The sequence below is a fragment of the Aotus nancymaae genome, unplaced genomic scaffold (assembly GCF_030222135.1).
Source record: "Aotus nancymaae isolate 86718 unplaced genomic scaffold, 86718_ANA_hifiasm-v0.15.2.pri h1tg000012l, whole genome shotgun sequence".
Classification (NCBI taxonomy): Eukaryota; Metazoa; Chordata; class Mammalia; order Primates; family Aotidae; genus Aotus; species Aotus nancymaae.
In genome coordinates this window covers 19052157-19071806 of record NW_026988423.1, presented here as the reverse complement: position 1 = coordinate 19071806, position 19650 = coordinate 19052157, and the positions used below count along the sequence as shown (strand labels likewise).

Genomic DNA, 19650 nt, shown 5'->3' with positions numbered 1-19650 from the left:
TTTGCTTGAGATTTGGAAGTCATAGGGAAGTAGCAGGCATAACTTTTACCCTCTGGAAGATCAATGCAGGGTGCCAGGCACTGTGGTACCTCATGCACATTGTTGCTGATCCCCTGGCTCACCTTGTTGGCATGTGGCAGCACCCAGCCCGCAGCTCCTCCAGCTGCTGCCACATCTCCTCAAACTTCTCTGTGTTCTGGGCCAAAGATATGTGCAGCCCTAGAGCTAAGGGTGCCAGCTACTCCTGCAGGCATCAGGCCATCCAAGTCACCTAAGGTGGAGTAATGAGAGAGAGAAGCAAGCTCCATTTTTTTTCTAGAAGTTTTTGGTTGGTTCCTGCTCTTGTTCTTATTCACCTTTCCTTCCCAACTGCTGGTCTGGCTGACCCATGGTGACTTCAACCCCAGCACCACATGCAGGCCAGCAGATTGCTCCACCAGCCATCCCAATTGCATAATGTTGAATCCCAAGAATCAGACTCTTATTCCAGATAACTCTTTGTTCTGCTTCTCTGATTTTTACCTTGACTGATACAACTGTTTCAGTCTATCCATTGATAGAAAATATGTTTGTGATTATCGGGAATTTAAGAGGAAACACCATGGGAATAGGAATAGTATGATACTAGAGTTTTCAACCCTAACAGATATTAGTCTTTTAAAAAAAATACTGATACTACTCTCTTCCTCTGAGATTTTGGGGTAAAGTTTGGGCACTATTTTTTTTCTGAAAGGTGGTTACAGTTTGCACTCAAGAGTTATGAAATGCAGTAGAGGAAAGAAAAAGAACAAAGAAAAGTGGTCAATATCACAAACACACACATACAAGAAAGCATAGCAAGAATACATCAGAACATAAGAGACTCTCCTGAATTCAAATGGCAGAGAAGTACTAAAATTTAACCAATAGACAAAGACATATTAGGCAAATATTAATTAAAATAAAAACATGATGATAGTAATATAAAACAAAATAGAATTAGAAGTTAAAAGAATGAAAATGGACCAAGGATATTTACATTAATAAAGTTTATAGTACATGATGAAGAAATGTTTTCTTTCTTTTTGCATCTAGCATAACTTGGAGTTATATAAGGCAAAAACTGACAGACATACTCAGAGAAAAATGAGAAAGTAAAATCACCTCTCTCAGAACTAAGAGATCAAGAAGAGAAAAAATATAAAGGATTTGAAAAATATAATTAGCAAGCTTCATCTATCATATTAGAAGCTCTTTTAATGCCACATTCCTGATTCATTGGATTAACTGATGTTCTCTATTCTTTCTTTAACAAATGTTAATGCCCTTGACATGCAAAAGCTAGAGGAGTAAGCCACTTTCATAATTCACCCCTTTTTTCTCGCCCCAGTTAAGTTATTCCAGATCTTCTAACATCAGATCCTATTAATGTTATTTTTAATATTATGTAAACTAATAGAATATGAATGTAAAAAGCATTAGTTCTTACTAGAAAATTAGTTGAATATTTTGTAAAGATTCAATACAGATGGAGCACTATGAAATTTGCTATCAGATATGTATGCATAAGACAACTATAAAATGATTTGAGTGAGAAACCTGGAAAATTTGAATACTCCACCAGTTTCTCTACATTTGCCTTGCATCATAAAGAAATCCAAATTAGAAATCATAGGCAATGCAGTCTGGTAGTACAGTCCAAAAAAGTGGACTGAACTTCAATGGGTATACTCAAGAATTTTGTGTGTGTGTGTGTGTGAGACAGTCTTGCTGTCATCCAGGCTAGCTAGAGTGCAATGGTGCTATCTCGGCTCACTGCAATGTCCGCCTCCCAGGTTCAAGTGATTCTCTCTGCTTCAGCCTACCGAGTAGCTAGGATTACAGGTGCCTGCCACCATGCCCAGCTAATTTTTGTATTTTTAGTAGAGACGAGGGTTTGCTATGTTGACTAGGCTGGTCTCAAACTCCTGATCTCAAACTCCTGATCTGTCCACCTCGGCCTCCCAAAGTACTGGGATTACAGGCATGAACCACCGCGCCTGGCCTCAAGATTTTCTTAAAAAGATTTAAATAAGGTCCTGGCCCTGCATCAAAAGACTGACAACTGAATGTTTATTTTTGTGTATTAAACTAAAATAAAATGCATAGAAATTTTTTATTTTTTAAATGATCCCTCAGTCTGACTTTTGGGTTTACAAATCTTATCAGGTAAGAGAGCATTTTGTAAAGATAAAATTTTGACACAGAGAAAACAAATCTTATTCAAACGTCCATGAAACCATTATAAAAGCTGGGAAAAGAAATCATCAAGCAAATACCATGCAACTAATGCAATGCCATGCTGGAGTCACACAGCATATGACGGAGTCAGCCAGAGAGGTTGGATGTGGGCCTAGACTCTCTTGGCATCTTCTGGAGAGGTGTGCTTGAGCCACAGTTCAGCCCAGCTAACTCATTGCCAGGCAACCTAGAAAAATCCTGTTACCAACCAGGTGGCAATCTGGTTTGTCTCTTTATGGGTTTTTATCACATAGGTTACATTCTGTCTACAAAGCCATGAAATTAGAAATAACAACAGAAGAATGGAGGGAAAAAAGTCATTTAGAAATAAAGACTCTTCTCAATATCTAAAGTTAAAAGAGAAAAATCAAAACTAAAAATACAGACTATTGGCTGGGCATGGTGGCTCATGCCTGTATTCCTAGCACTTTGGGAGGCCGAGGTGGGTGGATCATGAGGTCAGGAGCTCAAGACCAGCTTGACCAACATGTTGAATCCCCATCTCTACTGAAAATACAAAAAATTAGCTGTGCATGGCAGCGCACACCTATAATCCCAGCTACTCAGGAGGCTGAGGCAGGAGAATCACTTGAACCCAGGAGGCAGAGGTTGCAGGGAGCTGAGATCACACCACTGCACTCTAGCCTGGGCGACAGAGCAAGACTCCATCTCATAAAGAAAAAAAAAAAATACAGACTATTAAAAACGAAGAAGAGTGAGGGCATTACAAATCAAAATCCATGGGTTAACTTCAACCTCTGGCCAAGATGGAGTAACGGATTAGATTTGCCCTCCTGCCTGAAACAACCATCACAAAGGTAAAAGGTATAAAACAAGACCATAGACATCAGGAACAAAGGACAGTGATCCCAGAGAACAGAAAACAAATGAAGCATGATTGCCTTCCTTGCTACCTTGAGGGAATGTTCAGGCTGCAGTGTGTGGAGATGGGGGACAGGGCAGGCAGATCCTGGCAAACTCACAAGCTCAGGAGACACGGCTGAGTCCAGGGAAACAAAGGCATTTGGGACGGCTGGTACACAGCACTGAAAAGCGGCAAGTTGCACAGGGAGAGAAGTCCTAGAGACCTGCAGGTTTTCTCCAATATTCATGAGAGAGCTGATCAGTGTACAGGTTTGAAGAAACTACCTAAAGACGGAGAAAGGATTTCCCAAAAGAATCAGAGGGAATATTTCTTAGCCTTCACATGTGACCAGAATCAGTGTCTGTTCCTACTAGCCAGAATGGGTTATTTCATAACTCAGGAGGCATCTACCTATTATTCAAAAGTCTTGCCTCACTAATGGGGTGAATTAACCCAAAACTAAATACTCATGAAATGCCACCTAACATACCTTAAAAGCAAGTCCTGAAGAGACTTTCTAATGGAAGTAGTGCATAGATTGAGCAGTGAAGGACAGTTACTATGAGGACTAAAGCAGTGAAGTCATCAGAGGAGACTGAAGTAGCAGATGCCAAATAGGGGTCATATTAGGTTGAGAATTTTGTACTTAAGTCAGAGGCCACTGAAGCTTTAATTCAGGCGAGTGACAGATTTGCATCTTCAATTTTTAAGAGTGTGGAATGAATTTGAGGAAAGAAGACTGGAAGCACGAAAACATTAGGGTGCTGCTGGAATAATCCTGTAGAGAAAATTGCCTGCTCTAAGATGGTAGCAGTGGGTATGGGGAAAGTGGGCACACACAACAAAATTATAAAGTGGGATAAAAATTTTATTTTAGATGGGGAAATGAAGAAAATACTAGGTTAAGTATAAAGGAATTTCTTTACTGTAGTACTTGACAGAAATTTTATGGTGCTGTTTTTGACTAAGAGAAAGTCACGCAATAATACACAATGGCTTGCAAACATTTGATTTTTTTTTTTTTTTTTGCATAACACCTTATGAGACTAGCATCCCATGGGAAACACTCAGAGAAACTGCTCTCCCACAAAAATTATCTCTTCTTCCTTTCTGTTCTTGTAGCTCTCCCAAAGCTGGAGCTGGAGCATCCCAAATCCGAAATCTGAAATGCTCCAAAACATGAAACTTTTTGAGTGCCAACACAGATGTGACACTCAAGGCAAATGTTCATTGGGGCACTCTGGATTTCCAGACTTGGGATGCTTAACCAGCAAGCATAATGCAAATATTCCAGAATCCAAAACACTTCCTAAGCATTTTGGAAAGGGATGTTCGACCCGTACTTAGGAGCTGTCTCACCAACTATATTCAATTTTTTGAGGTTGTCTCACCCTGTCTCTTTACATGTATTTAGTTTGGTTTACTTTCAGCTCACTGAACGTGAAGTGAAAAAGAAGATTCACCGGAACTTCACAAGCTTCCCCCAAAAAGTCATTGAAAAAGATTACTCTGAGTCAGGGTCACCTGTTAACCAGCATGAAAGGATCTGACCACAGGTAAAGTTGTAATAAAACAGTATTAGGCGGGGCACAATGGTTCATGCCTGTAATGCCAGCACTTAGGCTGGGCGGGTGGATCACTTGAAGTCAAGAGTTCAAGACTAGCCTGGCCAACATGGTGAAACTCCATCTCTACTAAAAACACAAAAATTAGCCAAGCGTGGTGGTGCATGCCTGTAATCCCAGCTACTTGGGAGGCTGAGGCAGGAATATCGCTTGAACCCAGAAAGTGGAGGTTGCAGTGAGCTGAGATCCAGCCATTGCACTCCAGCCTGGGTGTTGCAGCAAGACTCCGTCTCGAAAAACAATCAAACAACAACAACAAAAAAGCAGTATTCATCTTTGTTAAGTATCTACAAACCTACTGAATAAGTTTTCATATAGGTAAGACACCCAATAATAATAATCTCATTGGAAACAAATTCTACTGTGAAAATGCTTAAGCAAATTTTTCATCATAATTCTTTGCTGAGTAGTTGAATAACTCCATTTACTTAGATACAAAAAAACTGAGTTCATTTTTAAACAGGAAATCTAAGTGTACATAAAACTCCCAGAGACCACTGAAGGTAACTAAAGTACTCTGAACTATAATCCAGGGGTCACTGAAAATCTGATTCTGAAACATCATGCTCTATATGTACAAAAGATGTATTTCAAGATGCTCAAAATTAAAGAACTGACATTCTAAACAGCAAGCAATCAGTGAATAAAAGTATGTTGGTAATTCTTTGTATACAATGTCTCTGAAGTCAGTGACATAAAAAAAAAACACACACCCTTCCTTTTATACTTTTTTAGTATATTAAAAAGTGACAGTACAAATGCTGTGGTATTAAAAAGGATCCTTATTTTTCAACAAATGAACTTTTGTAAACAATTCTGTAAAGGAAAACAGTATCTTAATACATAAAAGTTTCTGTTATAACAAGATTTTAAAATTTTAAAATTAGAAATTGTTAAGATTAGATTTTCTCAAAGGTTCAAACAAAAAAGCTACCTGTACAATCTCCATTAAATGTGTCTTTGTATGCATCCTGGGCACTTTGAAAATGTTAAAATTTTTAATGTTTGACCAACAGAGGCAGTACTTAAAGGCTTCATGAATCTTTTTCCAAAGGAGTATGCTTTCAGTAAAACATTTTACCATTTTATCTATGTACTGACATTTTTGTTCTTCCTGAAAAGGGGATTTATGCTAACTCTGTATTTTTAGTGTAAAAACATACATGTAGAGATATTTCAACTTCCTGAGTGACTTATTATACCTCTAATGTGATTTAATGAACAATTTCTAAAATTTTAGAATGAAACAGTATGTGTAGATCTATACTTGTATGTTCAACTAGGGTAGAGCTCAAGAGCATGTCACAGAATTTATACCTAAATTATCTAAGAAGTTAAGCAATGCCTTTATCCCCAAACTTAACCAATAGCCCTCTCAAATAGAATGTTAGTAAAATGAGTCACTGAAAAGTTATCTTTTTGAATTTATTAACAAAATACTGGTAGCCATTTTAGACTGCCAACTTGGATGTTTTCTATTATGTACACCAAAATCTGATTCACTAGCAAGAAATTTCTTGCAATATAAAAAGACAACGAATAATTAAAATATCTGCTTTATCATACAACTTTGCCCCCTCCTAAAGTGTCTAAAATGATTAGGAATTGTAGCACTTTTTTTTTTTTGCATAAAACCTTTTCCTCTTCATAAAACCCTGAGGTGAAAGGTTATTACTGTAATAAAACCACAATTCATTTTGTATGAAATTGTAGCTTTAAAAAATGTATAAAGAAATGTGACAACTTGTAAAGCTGCTCTGTACAGTTTTTCAACAAACTATTTCCTTATCAACTTAGTCAAAGGCCTAAAATGACCCTATAAAAACAGTGTCCTTTTAACACGTGTTAGTGTCGAGATGAGCGCCATTTTCCATCTCTACTACTGTCTCTTCTGTTATCATAGTCATGGCTCCAGCCATCATGATTCCTATCTTCATAGAAAAAATCATCTCTGCCTCCCCTGTAATGATGGTCAGACCCATGATCAGTGTAACGCTGTTCCCGGCTATAATGTCTATCTGTTAGGTAGGGATGAGAATTCATTCTGACTTTACGCTGTGAGGATGGGGTATCTTGGCGCCACTGGGAGCTTGAAGACTGGTTAAAACTATGACTGTGTGATGGTGAAAATCCTGATTGATCCAGAGGTGGAGAAGCAAATTTTCCACCATATGACATTTGTCTCAAAGCACTGTTCATCTGAGGGGAGAAGAAAAGCGGAAATATTAATACTTCTAGATAGCAAAGCCAATATGTATTTGGTCAGTTACAGATAATGAAAGAAAATAAAATCACTGTTGCCTAGATGGATCATATATTAAACATGACTAAAGTAGTACAATAGCTTCATTAATTCCAATGTATACCTACAAGATATATATACATAAAGACTACTTTTTGTCCTCAAGAATGCAACTTAAAATAAGTCACACAAAATGATTATAATGCAAAATCACTGTGTAAAAAACATATAAAGAATCAGGAGGTCAGTATTATTAGGAAAGGTTTCATGAATGTGACATATGATCTGGGTATTAAAACAACGGATGGAATATTTTAAGAAAATATTTTAAAGCGGAGATATTCCAAGAAAAGGCAATTGCACAAACAATAATAACAGGGAAACACAGAACAGGTTCACAAAATACCAAGTAATTCTGGCTGAGACAGCTTACAGATCTTGTAAGTAGCAAATGATTAAAGGTAAGACTACAGGGTTTACTGGAATCAGACAATAAGAATCCCTAGTAATTGGGCTACAGAAATGTGACTTTATCTTACAAACAATGGAAAGTCAATGTGCAGAGAAGATAAGCAAAACAGAATTGTAATATTAATTCTGAAACAGTGTGCAAGGTGAACTGGTGTGGGGAAAATGAAGGTATCATTGACTAGACCAGTGGTTCCCAAATTCTGCCTGTGGATAAATACTACTATATGATCATTTTTAATAGTCAGCAGTAAAATCAGAAAAATAGGCAATATGTACGTAAAAGTTAACATGCTTCATACTGGTCTCTCAAATTTAATTTCACTTTTATATTTCATTTTGCAAACCTATGAAATATGAAAGCCTGGGGACTATAAGCCAAGGTCACGATTTAGGCACCAAACAGTTACCAATAGCTTCCTATTTGAGTAAGTGATGACAAAGATGAAACAGTAAAAGATAGCCAAGGTTTTAAGCCTAGTCTCATGATGATATTACACCACCAAAAAAAAAAAAGTTAAGTTCAAAAAGGAACTGGTCTAGAGACACAAGTTTATGAAAAGTCACTCAGGATAAGGTGCAAGAGCATCAGACAATGAGTAAATGATGGTTGAAAAGAAAAACAAGTACAAAAGCAGTTTTACTTCTATTTCTTCAGTCTTTTAAGTTTATATTTCAGCCCAGTGAAAACTAAAACGAGTGCTCAATCTAAAAAGATCATGCTAGTCTAACAAAAATTTGGGAAAAGGATATCTAAAAAGTCCATTTACGCCTTGAAGACTAAAGGAATAAAACCTCCAACTTAACAAAGTTAATTAAAAACCAGTTACTTGATACAACAGGAACATTTTAATGAAGTATGGTTTGTTTTTGGCAATTCAAGTTGAAAAATAGTCAACCTACCACTGCCTGTCTCTGAAAATTTTCTGGAGAAGAGAAAGATCTCTGAATTATCTGTGCTGATGAAGTCATGTTATCCATAGTTCTTTCGTACCTGCTAAAAGTAAAACCAACATATAACCATTCAGTAATTATTTACTAAATGACAACCACAAGCAAAACACATTTCTCAAAGGTCAGAATGAATAAGACAGACAAGGTATCTGCTCTCAAGCAGCTAGAATAAGAATACAGACAAGAAGATATTTTCTCATGATTTTAAGCGATAAAATGTATGATTAAAGATCAAGTAGAAGTGAAACAGATAGGAGGTCTCCTATCTTTTATCTGGCAAGGGACTGTCTTTCTAAAAAGGTGACAACTGAACACCAAGGTTACCTGGAGGCAAAACCTTCCCAGCTGAAGGACTAGCGCAGGGGTGAGCAACTATAGCCAGTGGGCCAAACTGCCAAATTCAGTTTTCCCTAAACAAAGTGTTATTGGAACATAGTCATACCCTTGTTTTGTATTATCTATGACTACTTTAGTGCTACAATGGCAGAGACAGAAACAGTATCTCCTGCAAAGTCTAAAATATTAACTATGGGTCAGGTGCAGTGGCTTACACCTGTAATTTCAGCGCTTTGGAAGGCTGAGGCGGGTGGATTACCTGAGATCAGGAGTTTGACACCAGCCTGACCAACATGGAGAAACCCCATCTCTACTAAAAATAGAAAAATTAGCTGAGTGTGGTGGTGCATGCCTCTAATCCCAGCTACTCAGGAAGCTGAGGCAGGAGAATCACTTGAACCTGGGAGGCGGAGGTTGCAGTGAACTGAGATCATACCACTGTACTCCAGCCTGGGCAACAAGAGTGAAACTCCATCTCAAAAAAATAAATAAATAAAAAATAAAACATTAACTATATAGCCCTTTCTATAAATAATTTGTCAGTCCCTGAGCTAATGCAAAGACCTAGATTGAAAACTAAAATGAAAAGAATTTGATCGACTAGATATGTGGAATGAGGAAAACAGAAGAAATAAAGGATCAGATCTAGACTTTTGGCTTGAGCAATTAGGTAGACATTTCCTGAGACAGAAAAGAAAGGTTTTCAGAGGTAAGGAATTAAGAGTTCTACAACATTCATAGGATATTACTTTTGAGGATTTATACCTTATTCCTTACTTCCTATAGGAGTAACTTACTCTACAGAAAAACTCACTTTAAGAATGTTTAAATTATTTTAAAATGTCATTAGAATCAAATAACCAATTGGCTGGTCTTACAGTTTGAATCTTTTAATTTTTAGTTTTCTCTAATTAGGTTATATTATCTGTATGCTAAGTGGGGGGGAGTACAATTTATATTATAAAAATTACAAACTCTCTAGCCTTTGATTAAAACCAAAGTATTTACTTGTACATTTTTTTCAAAGAAATTCTTTAAAGAAAGAGAGGGTCTCGCTATGTTGCCTAGGCTGGTCCCGAACTCAAGGCCTCAAGTGGTCCTCCCACCACAGCCTTCCAAGTAGCTGGGACTACAGGTATGGGTCACTGCACCTGGTTTTTTTTACCCTGCAAGATATTGCGGGGGAAACTTCTTTTTATTTTCCTCCAGCTAGGATGCCTTTGAAGATTTCATTAAAGTGGCCAGAAGTGCTTTAAATTCCAGCTTTACCAAGAAATGTTTAAATACTGTTAGTTAACTTCAGCTGGCAAGAAAGAATACCAGGATACCCTTTTTGCACTATTGCTTGCTTACAATTCCACCTTCCAGTATCTCTTCATATCCATCCACTTCTCTCTAGCTCATAGCACCACCTTAATCTAAACTATCAATCTCATCCATCAATAGCTTCCTTGCTACACTGCTACCACTATCAATACCCTGCAACCAAATCCTCACTGCTGTATTTTCACACTTGTGCCCTCCAGTCCATTCTCCCATTGCAACCAAACAACTCTTAAAGTATAAACTTGTTCCTATCAGTATTCTACCTAAAACATTTCATTGCCTTCCTACTCTATTTTAGGGTAAAACCTCAAAATCCTGATAATAGTTTACAAGACCCTCTCCAGACTATCTACCAATATCCCCTACTGCTCTCCATTTTCATTCATTATGATCTACGTACACTGGCTTCCTTCAGTTCCACATTCCTCTATATCATCTCCTTCTCTTAAAATTTTCTCAGTGCCCTTTCTACTCTTTAACTTTAGAGAGCTTATTACAGTAATCGAATAGGTAGTCGCAAAAATATATATAATACCTGTCTTCATTTAGACTTAAAGCTCCTCCCCAGAGTGGTTGGGCTTATTAACTACACTATACTGCCTGGGTCTGAATCCCAGCCCACTAAACCTGAGCAAGTTAACCTCCATTCTTCATTTCCCTTCATATATAAGGTAGAGATAAAAATAATCCCTACCCTCATAAAACTGCTGTGAGGAATAAATGAAATCATATATGTAAAAGATTTGGTGAAGAACCTGACATATGGCAGGTATTTATTAAATCTTTCTTAAATGACTCTTAAATAGCTCTATGGATATACCAGGAAAAAACTGTCCCTGGTAAAATATTAACCTCCCCAAAACAAATAAAATTATTTAAGTAAATATGATACCTTCTAATACTCAGTACCTGAAGGGATTTTACAAATCATTTAATTCAACTTCTTTTCCTTACACATGGGAAGATGGGACTAAAGAAAGGAGACTAGCTCAAGATTATACAACTGACAGAGGCAGACCTAGAATCCAATTCTAGGAATTCTTACTCCAGTAGTCTGCTGACTAACTGGTATTTTTCAACTGTAAGTAACAACCAATTAACGATTGTAAAATAAATATAAAATTTTAAAAAATGAAGTAAAATAGAAAATAGAAATGCAAGTAGTGAGGGTAAATAATGTTTTGAGAAATTTTGTTTCAAGTGTATACATGTACTGTACACATATGTATGTGGGTATGGTTATGTTGCTACAAATAAACATACACTTATGTAAGTATCTATTTTAAGGGAACTATATACAATGAGTTTGTCTATAGCCCCCTTAGAATAGATATATAACAATAACCCCAAAAGGCAAGTAATACAGCAGAAGAATAAAGACATAGGACCACAAAAAAGGAAACTATTTACTCATGTGTTTTGAGGCTATTCCCTATAAGAATTCCTGATAAATGATCTTAACAATAAGTGAGAAATATTACCTGCTAGGAGATGTGGAGGTAGGGCTTGAATTTCCAACATGATGCTGGGGATATGACAAACTGACATCTTGCGATGCATGACTACTTCCTAAAATGAAATAATTTGAAAAATTATTCTTGATAGAAAATTTAATTTGAAATTATGTCTTCCCACTTGAAATCACTCCAAAAAGGTAAACACAGTCTAAAAGAGAAAAATCTCAAACTGCTGGCCAGGCACGTTGGCTCATGCCTGTTGCCTGTAATTCCAGCACTCTGAGAGGTCGAGCGGATCACAAGGTCAGGAGTCACGAGGATCACGAGGTCAGGAGTCATGAGGATCACGAGGTCAGGAGTCATGAGGATCATGAAGTCAGGAGTTCGAGACCAGCCTGACCAACATGGTGAAACCCCATCTCTATTAAAAATATGAAAACTAGCTGGGCGTGGTGGCACGCACCTGTAATTCTAGCTACTCAGGAGGCTGAGGCAAAAGAATCACTTGAACCTGGGAGGCGGAGGTTGCAGTGAGCCGAGATCACACTACTGCACTCCAGCCTGGGCAACAGCAAGACTCTGTTTGAGACTCTGTTTCAAAAAACAAACAAACAAAAAGTCTCAAACTGCTGTAGACCGCTTTACAGTTTCATCAGAGTGAACATTATAAGTGTATAATATCGGATAAGCAAAACAAAGCATCCCATAAATATCCAATCTGACTACATTTTTCTAATCACCACCGTAAATTGTAAGACTGGATACATAGAAAGTTTCATCCTCACATGATCAAGAATCAAAACATATAAAAGTAATTACAAAGCAGCTAGAAGTATTTTCAGAAAATAAACCTAGCTCTTTTCAGGGCACTCAAGCCCAACTCTCTTAGTGATACAGTTTATGTTCTTTTCACTAACCCAAAATGAAATTTTAAGCTCAGTTTTAAAATTATAATTTCAAAATCTGTCAATGTTACCCGTTTTCAGGGATATATAAAGTTTGCTATTCACAATGCTTAAGAAAGCAGTTTCATCTACAAATAAGAGGTTCTTTAAAATTAATAATAAATTTAAAAACAGCAGGAAACAATGCCCCCCTAACCTCATTGGACAGTTACCTGATCTAAATTGAATTTTGATAGGCCTTCCATAAAGTTTGATTCCATTAAGTAGATTCATTGCATAAGGAACAGATACTTCATGTTTGAAATTCACAAATGCAAACTGCTTTGGTTTGCCATCCTTATCTTTTGGAATTTTCACATTTATTACTGGCCCAGCCTACAAACAAAAAGGCATTTAGAATGTAAATAAAGCAACTAACGGAAAATACTCGAATTTTACAAATAAGAGATGATAAAGTTTAAAAACAACAGAAATGTAATCAGAAACTTCGTTTAAAACTGATGCACCGATTTCTATTTTGGCTACAGTAAACATCCTAGTTATGACTGAACATTAGATTTACTTATTTGGGGAAGGGGGCCCGTAAGGTACTGGAAACACCATCACTTTTGCAAATCACAGCACTGTATGGCTTCTTAACATAGTGACCAATCGCCATTATTTTGCCACTCCGTGAAAATGAACATTTATCAAGAACAACAGAACGATTTTCTTGGACTAAAAACTGACTTTTGCATTGATTAATCAAACAATACCAGTTATTAGGGGATAGGGCTAGGGGGAATGGGATACTCAGAATCTATCACACATTTTAATACAGCAACACTAAAATGCTGTTTTTCTACGGAGTACTTACGATTTTATTTTATGTATTTTAATAATGCTGCAATTTTATAAGCAAACTTTAAGGGAAAACAAACACAAATAAATTACAATATTACGTTCCCAGTCAGATAAACCAAAGGCAAATTATCCTAAGAGGAAGATGAGAACAGGAGAAATAAGAAAAAGCACTGCTCAACGAAGACCCTACACACGCACTATGTCCCTAAGGACCCCTGGATCTCTACCACGGGAAGCTTGACCGAGGATCCCTCCACCACCTTTAGTCGTCACTTCTGGCCTAAACGAAGCAAGATCTTCCAGGAAAGCGACACCCAGCGAGCGTTTCCCAACCCAGACGCGCCCTTCACCCTCAAACAGCCACCCGTCCGGTCCCCAGAAGGCCGAGTTCGCGCAAAGAAGAAGGGGTGGCCGCTGGGCCGGGCCCTAGGCCAGACGGAAAAACGAAAGGCAAAAGGGCCGATCCCAGACGCTTACCTGGTGGAAAAGCTCGAAAAGGAGCTCCTCGGTGACTTTCGTTTCAAGGTTGCCCACAAAGAGAGTGCGATCCGCTTCCGCCGCCGCCGCCCCCATCTCAACGTCGCCCCCTCCCTAACCTGGCCAAAGGGTCGAGGCCGACACACTCACTGCGCAATCTCGGAAGCCCCACGTCCTCACGCTCCCTTGCGTCACCGACGTAAACGCCCGTTGCGCTTGCACTCTGGGCATCGACGTGCGCGGACGGACTGCGCATGCTCGCGAGGGTGGCGCTCGCTAAAGGCAAGGCGGCTTCTTGCTCTTTCGCCGGCCCAGTTATGGCTTCTGGTGTGGTTAGTTGCGGGGTCCGAGACAGGCTGGACTGATCTAGGGAGCCGCGAAGGGCCTGCCTTGACCAAGGGACGTAACGCACATGCTGCAGGCAGTGTTTCAAGATGGCCCTAAACAGTGTGTCCCTGTCCGCCGGTGATCAGAGAAGCAGGGTGACCTACCGCTTTTCCCACGGCGACCTCAGCCCGCCGGCGTCAGCGTTGGCGATGGTCTCTGGAGACGGCTTCCTTGTTTCCAGGCCCGAGGCAGTTCATCTAGAACCTCGGCAGGCTGTGCAACCAAGCGTTCGGGCGGAGAGCCGTCGAGTGAATGGTGGGGGCCGGGGCTGGAGCCGGAGCCGGAGCCGGAGCCGGAGCCGGAGCCGGAGCCGCAGCCGCCACGCCCGATTCTCACCCTACCCGATACCTGGCGTTAAATCCAGTCTCTTTTAAGAAGTGTGCTGCAACAGCGTTTGATTTCATTAGAGGTGTCATCGCAGCTCGACTTTCAGTTTAAACGAACTCCTTTCCTCTGGCCCTCAATTAGCTTGTAAACACGCCTCTTTAAAATCCTTTGTTGGTGTAACAGCAATCTTGTCTTATTTTTAGATAGATTTATTTTCATTTAATATAATACGTGGGAGTTATATGAATGTATCCTAGCACTAACGGAAGTGTAACAGTTGATTGATTCAGGTGGTTTTATGCAGCCAGAATGATTGGATCAGGGAAGGGGGGATGGAAGGGATTTTCTTAGGTCGTCTCAAAGCCAAGCTGATGGGACCACCCTCCCGGGAGATCAATCCTTTCATTCACCTTTTGTTCACATCTTTCCAACAAGGAATCCCAAAATTCCAGCTTCCTGTCTACCTCTTTAACTCAGACACTTTACCTTCACTTCTGTTGGCGAAAAAGAAATGCTCCTTTTTATTACACTGACTTATCCTTCCATCTTTTCCTCAGCATTTACCATCTTCCATCTCCCCTTCACTTTTTTTTTCAGATATGTCTACAAACTCCAATCTCAGTCACACTAAAAATAAGAACAAAACCTAAACCTTACTGTTCTTTCAAATTATTAAATCAATTTACTTTTCTTTCTTTGGCAAAGGTTCCAAATAAATTTTTTCCTTTATATTTGTAATTTTACTATTTGCATTCAATCCCAGCGCCTTAATCTGAATCTGCTGTCCTAAAATACACTGGTGAAAACATTAGTTGTACAATCTCCTATCAGAAAGCTGTTCATCTGCTCACTGTAGCGCCCTCCTTGAAATCTGTGTTTACTCATTCAACTAACAATATCTGGGGATCCCTGGAGTAAACACTGTGTATGAACTTTACACAGTCTGGCCATCAAAAAAGATCACAGAGTATATTCTAGATGGGGAGGCTACTAAGTGAATAGGAATCACCACACTGGCCTGTTTATTAGGTACAGTAATAAACCTAACTATTGGTTGCAGTGGCTTTCCGTAATACTGCACTATCCTGGTTCTTCTCTTACCTGAATGATCACTTCTTGTTTGCTGATATTTTTTGTTCTCTTAGTGTTTAAAGGGTTGTATTGTGAGAAAGTTAATGGGTTTTGTAAGCACCTGCTCTTTATATAAGCTGGTAGACTAGCTTTTTTCCAGCAGACTCTTGTTTAGACTTCCTTAAAATAATTATGTTCAGATAAAGCAGTCTCCCCATACACCACGTAGTACTGAATTGTTAGAACTACATTTTAAGGCCGGGCGCGGTGGCTCAAGCCTGTAATCCCAGCACTTTGGGAGGCCGAGGCGGGTGGATCACGAGGTCAAGAGATCGAGACCATCCTGGTCAACATGGTGAAACCCCGTCTCTACTAAAAATACAAAAAATTAGCTGGGCATGGTGGCGCGTGCCTGTAATCCCAGCTACTCGGGAGGCTGAGGCAGGAGAATTGCCTGAACCCAGGAGGCGGAGGTTGCGGCGAGCCGAGATCGCGCCATTGCACTCCAGCCTGGGTAACAAGAGCGAAACTCCATCTCAAAAAAAAAAAAAGAACTACATTTTAAGAAGAATGTTGATTAAACAAGGTAACTTCCATAAGAGAGTGAGAATTCTAGAAACAAGATCATAGGAAGAATGAAAGAATAGTAATAGCTACCTTTTATTGAGTGCTATGTGCAAGTCAATGTGCTAGGACTTTTTATTGTTTATAGAGAGATTTATTGAGAACTTACTCTTACTTGCTACTGCCTGCAGTAAACACTTAGAATAAAGTGGTAAGCATGATAAAGTCTCTGTTCCTAAGGAGCTTTGTTACTTGATTCTCACAGCAGCCCGTAAGAGGGGTATTTTACTTTCATTTTGTTGCTGAAAAACAGCCTGAAGGGGATAAAATAAACTTTCCAAGGTCATACAGCTACTAAATGATAGAGCCCTGCAGCCTTTCAAATGAGGTGCCTCATCTGAATGCAAAAAAATGACTTGAGTAACTATTTTCTCAATTTTCCCAAGGGTAATATGTAACTAATATTTCAAATAACTAAAAAGAAGTTAGTTTATAATATACAATTGATGCCTTAACTGGGGCATTACAAAAACTCATGGTTGAGAAAGGAATTCCAAACTATAACCAGAGTTTCAGACTGGGGAAGAAGAATAAAATTAAAGCTGAAGATAAAGACTTTCTTAAAACTTAGAGATGACTAGTAGTGGCCGGGCGTGATGACTCACACCTGTAATCCTAGCACTTTGGGAGACTGAGGTGGGTGGATCATGAGGTCAGGAGTTCTAGACTATCCTGACCAGCATGGTGAAACCCCGTCTCTACTAAAAATACAAAAATTAGCCAGGTCTGGTGGTGTGTGCCTGTAATCCCAGCTACTCAGGAAGCTGAGACAGGAGAATTGCTTGAACCCAGGAGGTGGAGGTTGCAGTGACCTGAGTCATGCCAGGGCACTCCAGCCTAGGCGACAGAGCAAGACTGTCTCAGAAAAAAAAAGGGGGCGATGCCTAGTAGTGGAAAATACCACCTCAAAAGGTAACGAATTAGCTGCCAGAAAGTTCAGATAGGGGCATCCTATGAAGGATTTTGTCAAAGGAATTCTCATAGTGTGAAATACAACTAGATGACTTCTTCGTTTTTTCCCAATTTAGTATATAATCCTATGCCTTAAAAAATAAATGTGGTTAAAATTGGAAATGGGAAATTGGGGGATGAGAAGAGAAAAATTAGGTATGACATATCGGGTGACCATATCGGCAAATGAGGCACTTGGGAGTGGAAGAGAGTGCTATCAATTATGCTAAGGTGACAGGCAGACCAGTTGGCTCATATAATTATCACCTACAAAATGATTCAGCATTAAATATGCCTTGGAAGCGTATTTTTTAGCTTGTGAGGGAAAAGAAGATGAAATGTGTCAAATGAAGGAACAAATGTCACAAAACTGCACTAAAACAAGGGAGGACCAAGTAGAAGTGACTTCATTTCTGTTTGTTCTGGAATGGGGTAATCAAGAATAGGGCTTTGGTTGAATAATAATGTATGTGAGTAAAAAAGAAAATGATGTGGTTTATGTTTTGTTTGGCAAGAGGAGAACCCTGTTTACATAAATGCTCCATTATTTTAAATCTGAGTCAATGGATATCTAAATTCTTGTTCTTAACCTCTGCAGTAGCATTCAAGTTACAATGTGACCCTCGAGTCACAAAGACTACATTGTAGAAGCACGAACCAACCTAAACCTCTTTTTAATTATCTGAAGCAGGGACAACTAAGTTTCCCAAGAGCAGACTATATTATTAAGCATCCATATATTAGTGCACAAAATGAATTTTTATATCATATCAATGATTAAACATAGCATGTTGTCATTCTAAAAGAGATGAGATTTAAGAGTAGTCCCAAACAATCACACTTCTGTAAGTTTTTAAAAAGCCATTGTAACTTTCAGTTTGTTTGTATTGCCCCTTCTTCTTACATCATACTAAGCAACTGGCTAGCATATGTTGAAGTGGGGTCCTAATAAGATATTTATTTCCTCTATTCATCAGCACTAAAGCTCCTAAAAAGCAGTTTTAAGAACTCTGAAAAAGAAGAGTTATTTTTTGTTTTGTTTTAATATCCATTTGGGAGACAGAAAAAAAGAGACCAATGACATTGCTTCCCTCAGTAGCCAGATCTGGTGATAAAGGTAACTTTAAGAGGGCCAACAGAAGGTAGAAAAGAAAAAGAAAGGAGGGCGAAAAGTCCACCTGGAAGAAAAGAGTAAGGTTCAACTATCTTTCCAGCAGAATTAATTGTAGGTCTTTCATTCCCTTGGTAAGTTTATCCAGATCCCACTAAGGTGCAGCTTTTATTTTCTTAATTTCTTTGAAGAAATTTTTCTAGTCAACAAAATGTGTGTTTGAATACTGTGACTCTGTACCACCTGTGTCCTGTCCTTGCTGCCTATTTCCATTCAATTGCAAAGTCCTGCCCCATTGAAATTCACAATGTATTTATGTTACCTTTTGGTAATCACTCTTATCACCTGGACTATATTTACCTGGACATATTGCCTGTTTTCTTTGCCTCTGTCTCTCTACTTCATCCTTAATGTATGTAGCCTCCAAATGAATATTCCTAAAGCACATAAGCACATATTCCTGATCACATAACTAATACTTTATTGTTTCCCAAAGTATATTCTACAGAACTTCTACTAGAAATACAGGATACTCCTTTGAAAAAAGGACATGAGGCCAATGAATTTGACAAGCGCATGCTTTATCGCCTTCTTCGAGAGCCATATGTGTAAGGGCATGTGAAAGGTTCAGAAAAAGAAATCTGTTTGGCGTTGTTTCAAATAGTGTTTCACAAATGTATTTGTCCATAAATTTAAAATATTTGCATGCTACTGCCTTCCTGAGGAGCCTCTCTTCTACAGAAACATAATTAGAAATGCTGTACTTAAAAAGCTCCATTGGCTCCCTACTGGATCCAATTTTTCAGATATTAGGAATGGATTTTTATATAGTGTGGCAGATTTTGGTAAGCTTCCAGAATTTTAGGAGTGGGGCACGGTGGGTTGGGCCTGTAGTCCCAGCTACTTGGGAGGCGGAGGTGGGAGAATCCCTTGAGCCCAGGAGTTGGAGGAAATGTAGTGAACTATAATCACACCACTGTACTCCAGCCTGGCCAACAGAGGGAGACTCCCTCTAAACAAACAAACAATGTCATCCATTAGGCAGATAGGCTGGTTTTCTCACTCCTGGTTTGATAAGGTTCAACCCTGTCTTTACTGCACGTGATGACCCATACCTATCAATGTCTTTGGCAAGTGGGTGGGAGAAGGGATTCCCTAGACACTGAGGATCAAAATTGGCATTGTTATTGATGACAGACATTAGGAACATCCCCTGATGAATACAGGTGGGTGCAAGTGTTATCTTAACAATGCTAATAATGTATTTTCTTTTTAAAGTAACAGTTTACTTGGCTCCTTATTTCACTAGAATATCTGAAGGCTGCCCTACTTCAAAATGCACTGCTAAATCAGAGGAAGAAAATATTGCCTTCAACTTCCCAAAGACCTGAGAGTCACCGAAGCAGTGTAACTCTAATACAT

The 19650-nt window shown here is 38.8% G+C and overlaps 2 protein-coding genes across 6 annotated transcripts; one reads left to right on the top strand and one right to left on the bottom strand.

The window, feature by feature from the left end:
* Positions 1-4130: 4130 nt before the first annotated feature.
* On the bottom strand, positions 4131-13917 carry RBM7 (RNA binding motif protein 7). 5 transcript variants are annotated; one of them, XM_064375432.1, is made up of 5 exons: positions 13758-13917; positions 12650-12812; positions 11557-11644; positions 8363-8456; positions 4131-6948 (listed from the first exon to the last, which is right to left on the bottom strand). In XM_064375432.1, the coding sequence occupies exons 1-5, from the start codon at positions 13851-13853 to the stop codon at positions 6595-6597; spliced, it is 795 nt and encodes a 264-aa protein (XP_064231502.1). In that variant the 5' UTR covers positions 13854-13917; the 3' UTR covers positions 4131-6594. The 5 variants fall into 5 exon arrangements, with proteins under 5 accessions (XP_064231502.1, XP_064231503.1, XP_064231504.1 ...); XM_064375433.1 differs by having other exon boundaries at positions 8363-8453; XM_064375434.1 differs by lacking the exon at positions 13758-13917 and adding an exon at positions 13508-13703.
* A 95-nt stretch (positions 13918-14012) lies between these two features.
* Positions 14013-14653, top strand: CUNH11orf71 (chromosome unknown C11orf71 homolog). Its single transcript, XM_064375305.1, has one exon. It carries the CDS (start codon positions 14192-14194, stop codon positions 14516-14518), a length of 327 nt encoding a protein of 108 aa, XP_064231375.1. The 5' UTR covers positions 14013-14191; the 3' UTR covers positions 14519-14653.
* The last annotated feature ends 4997 nt before the right edge of the window (positions 14654-19650 follow it).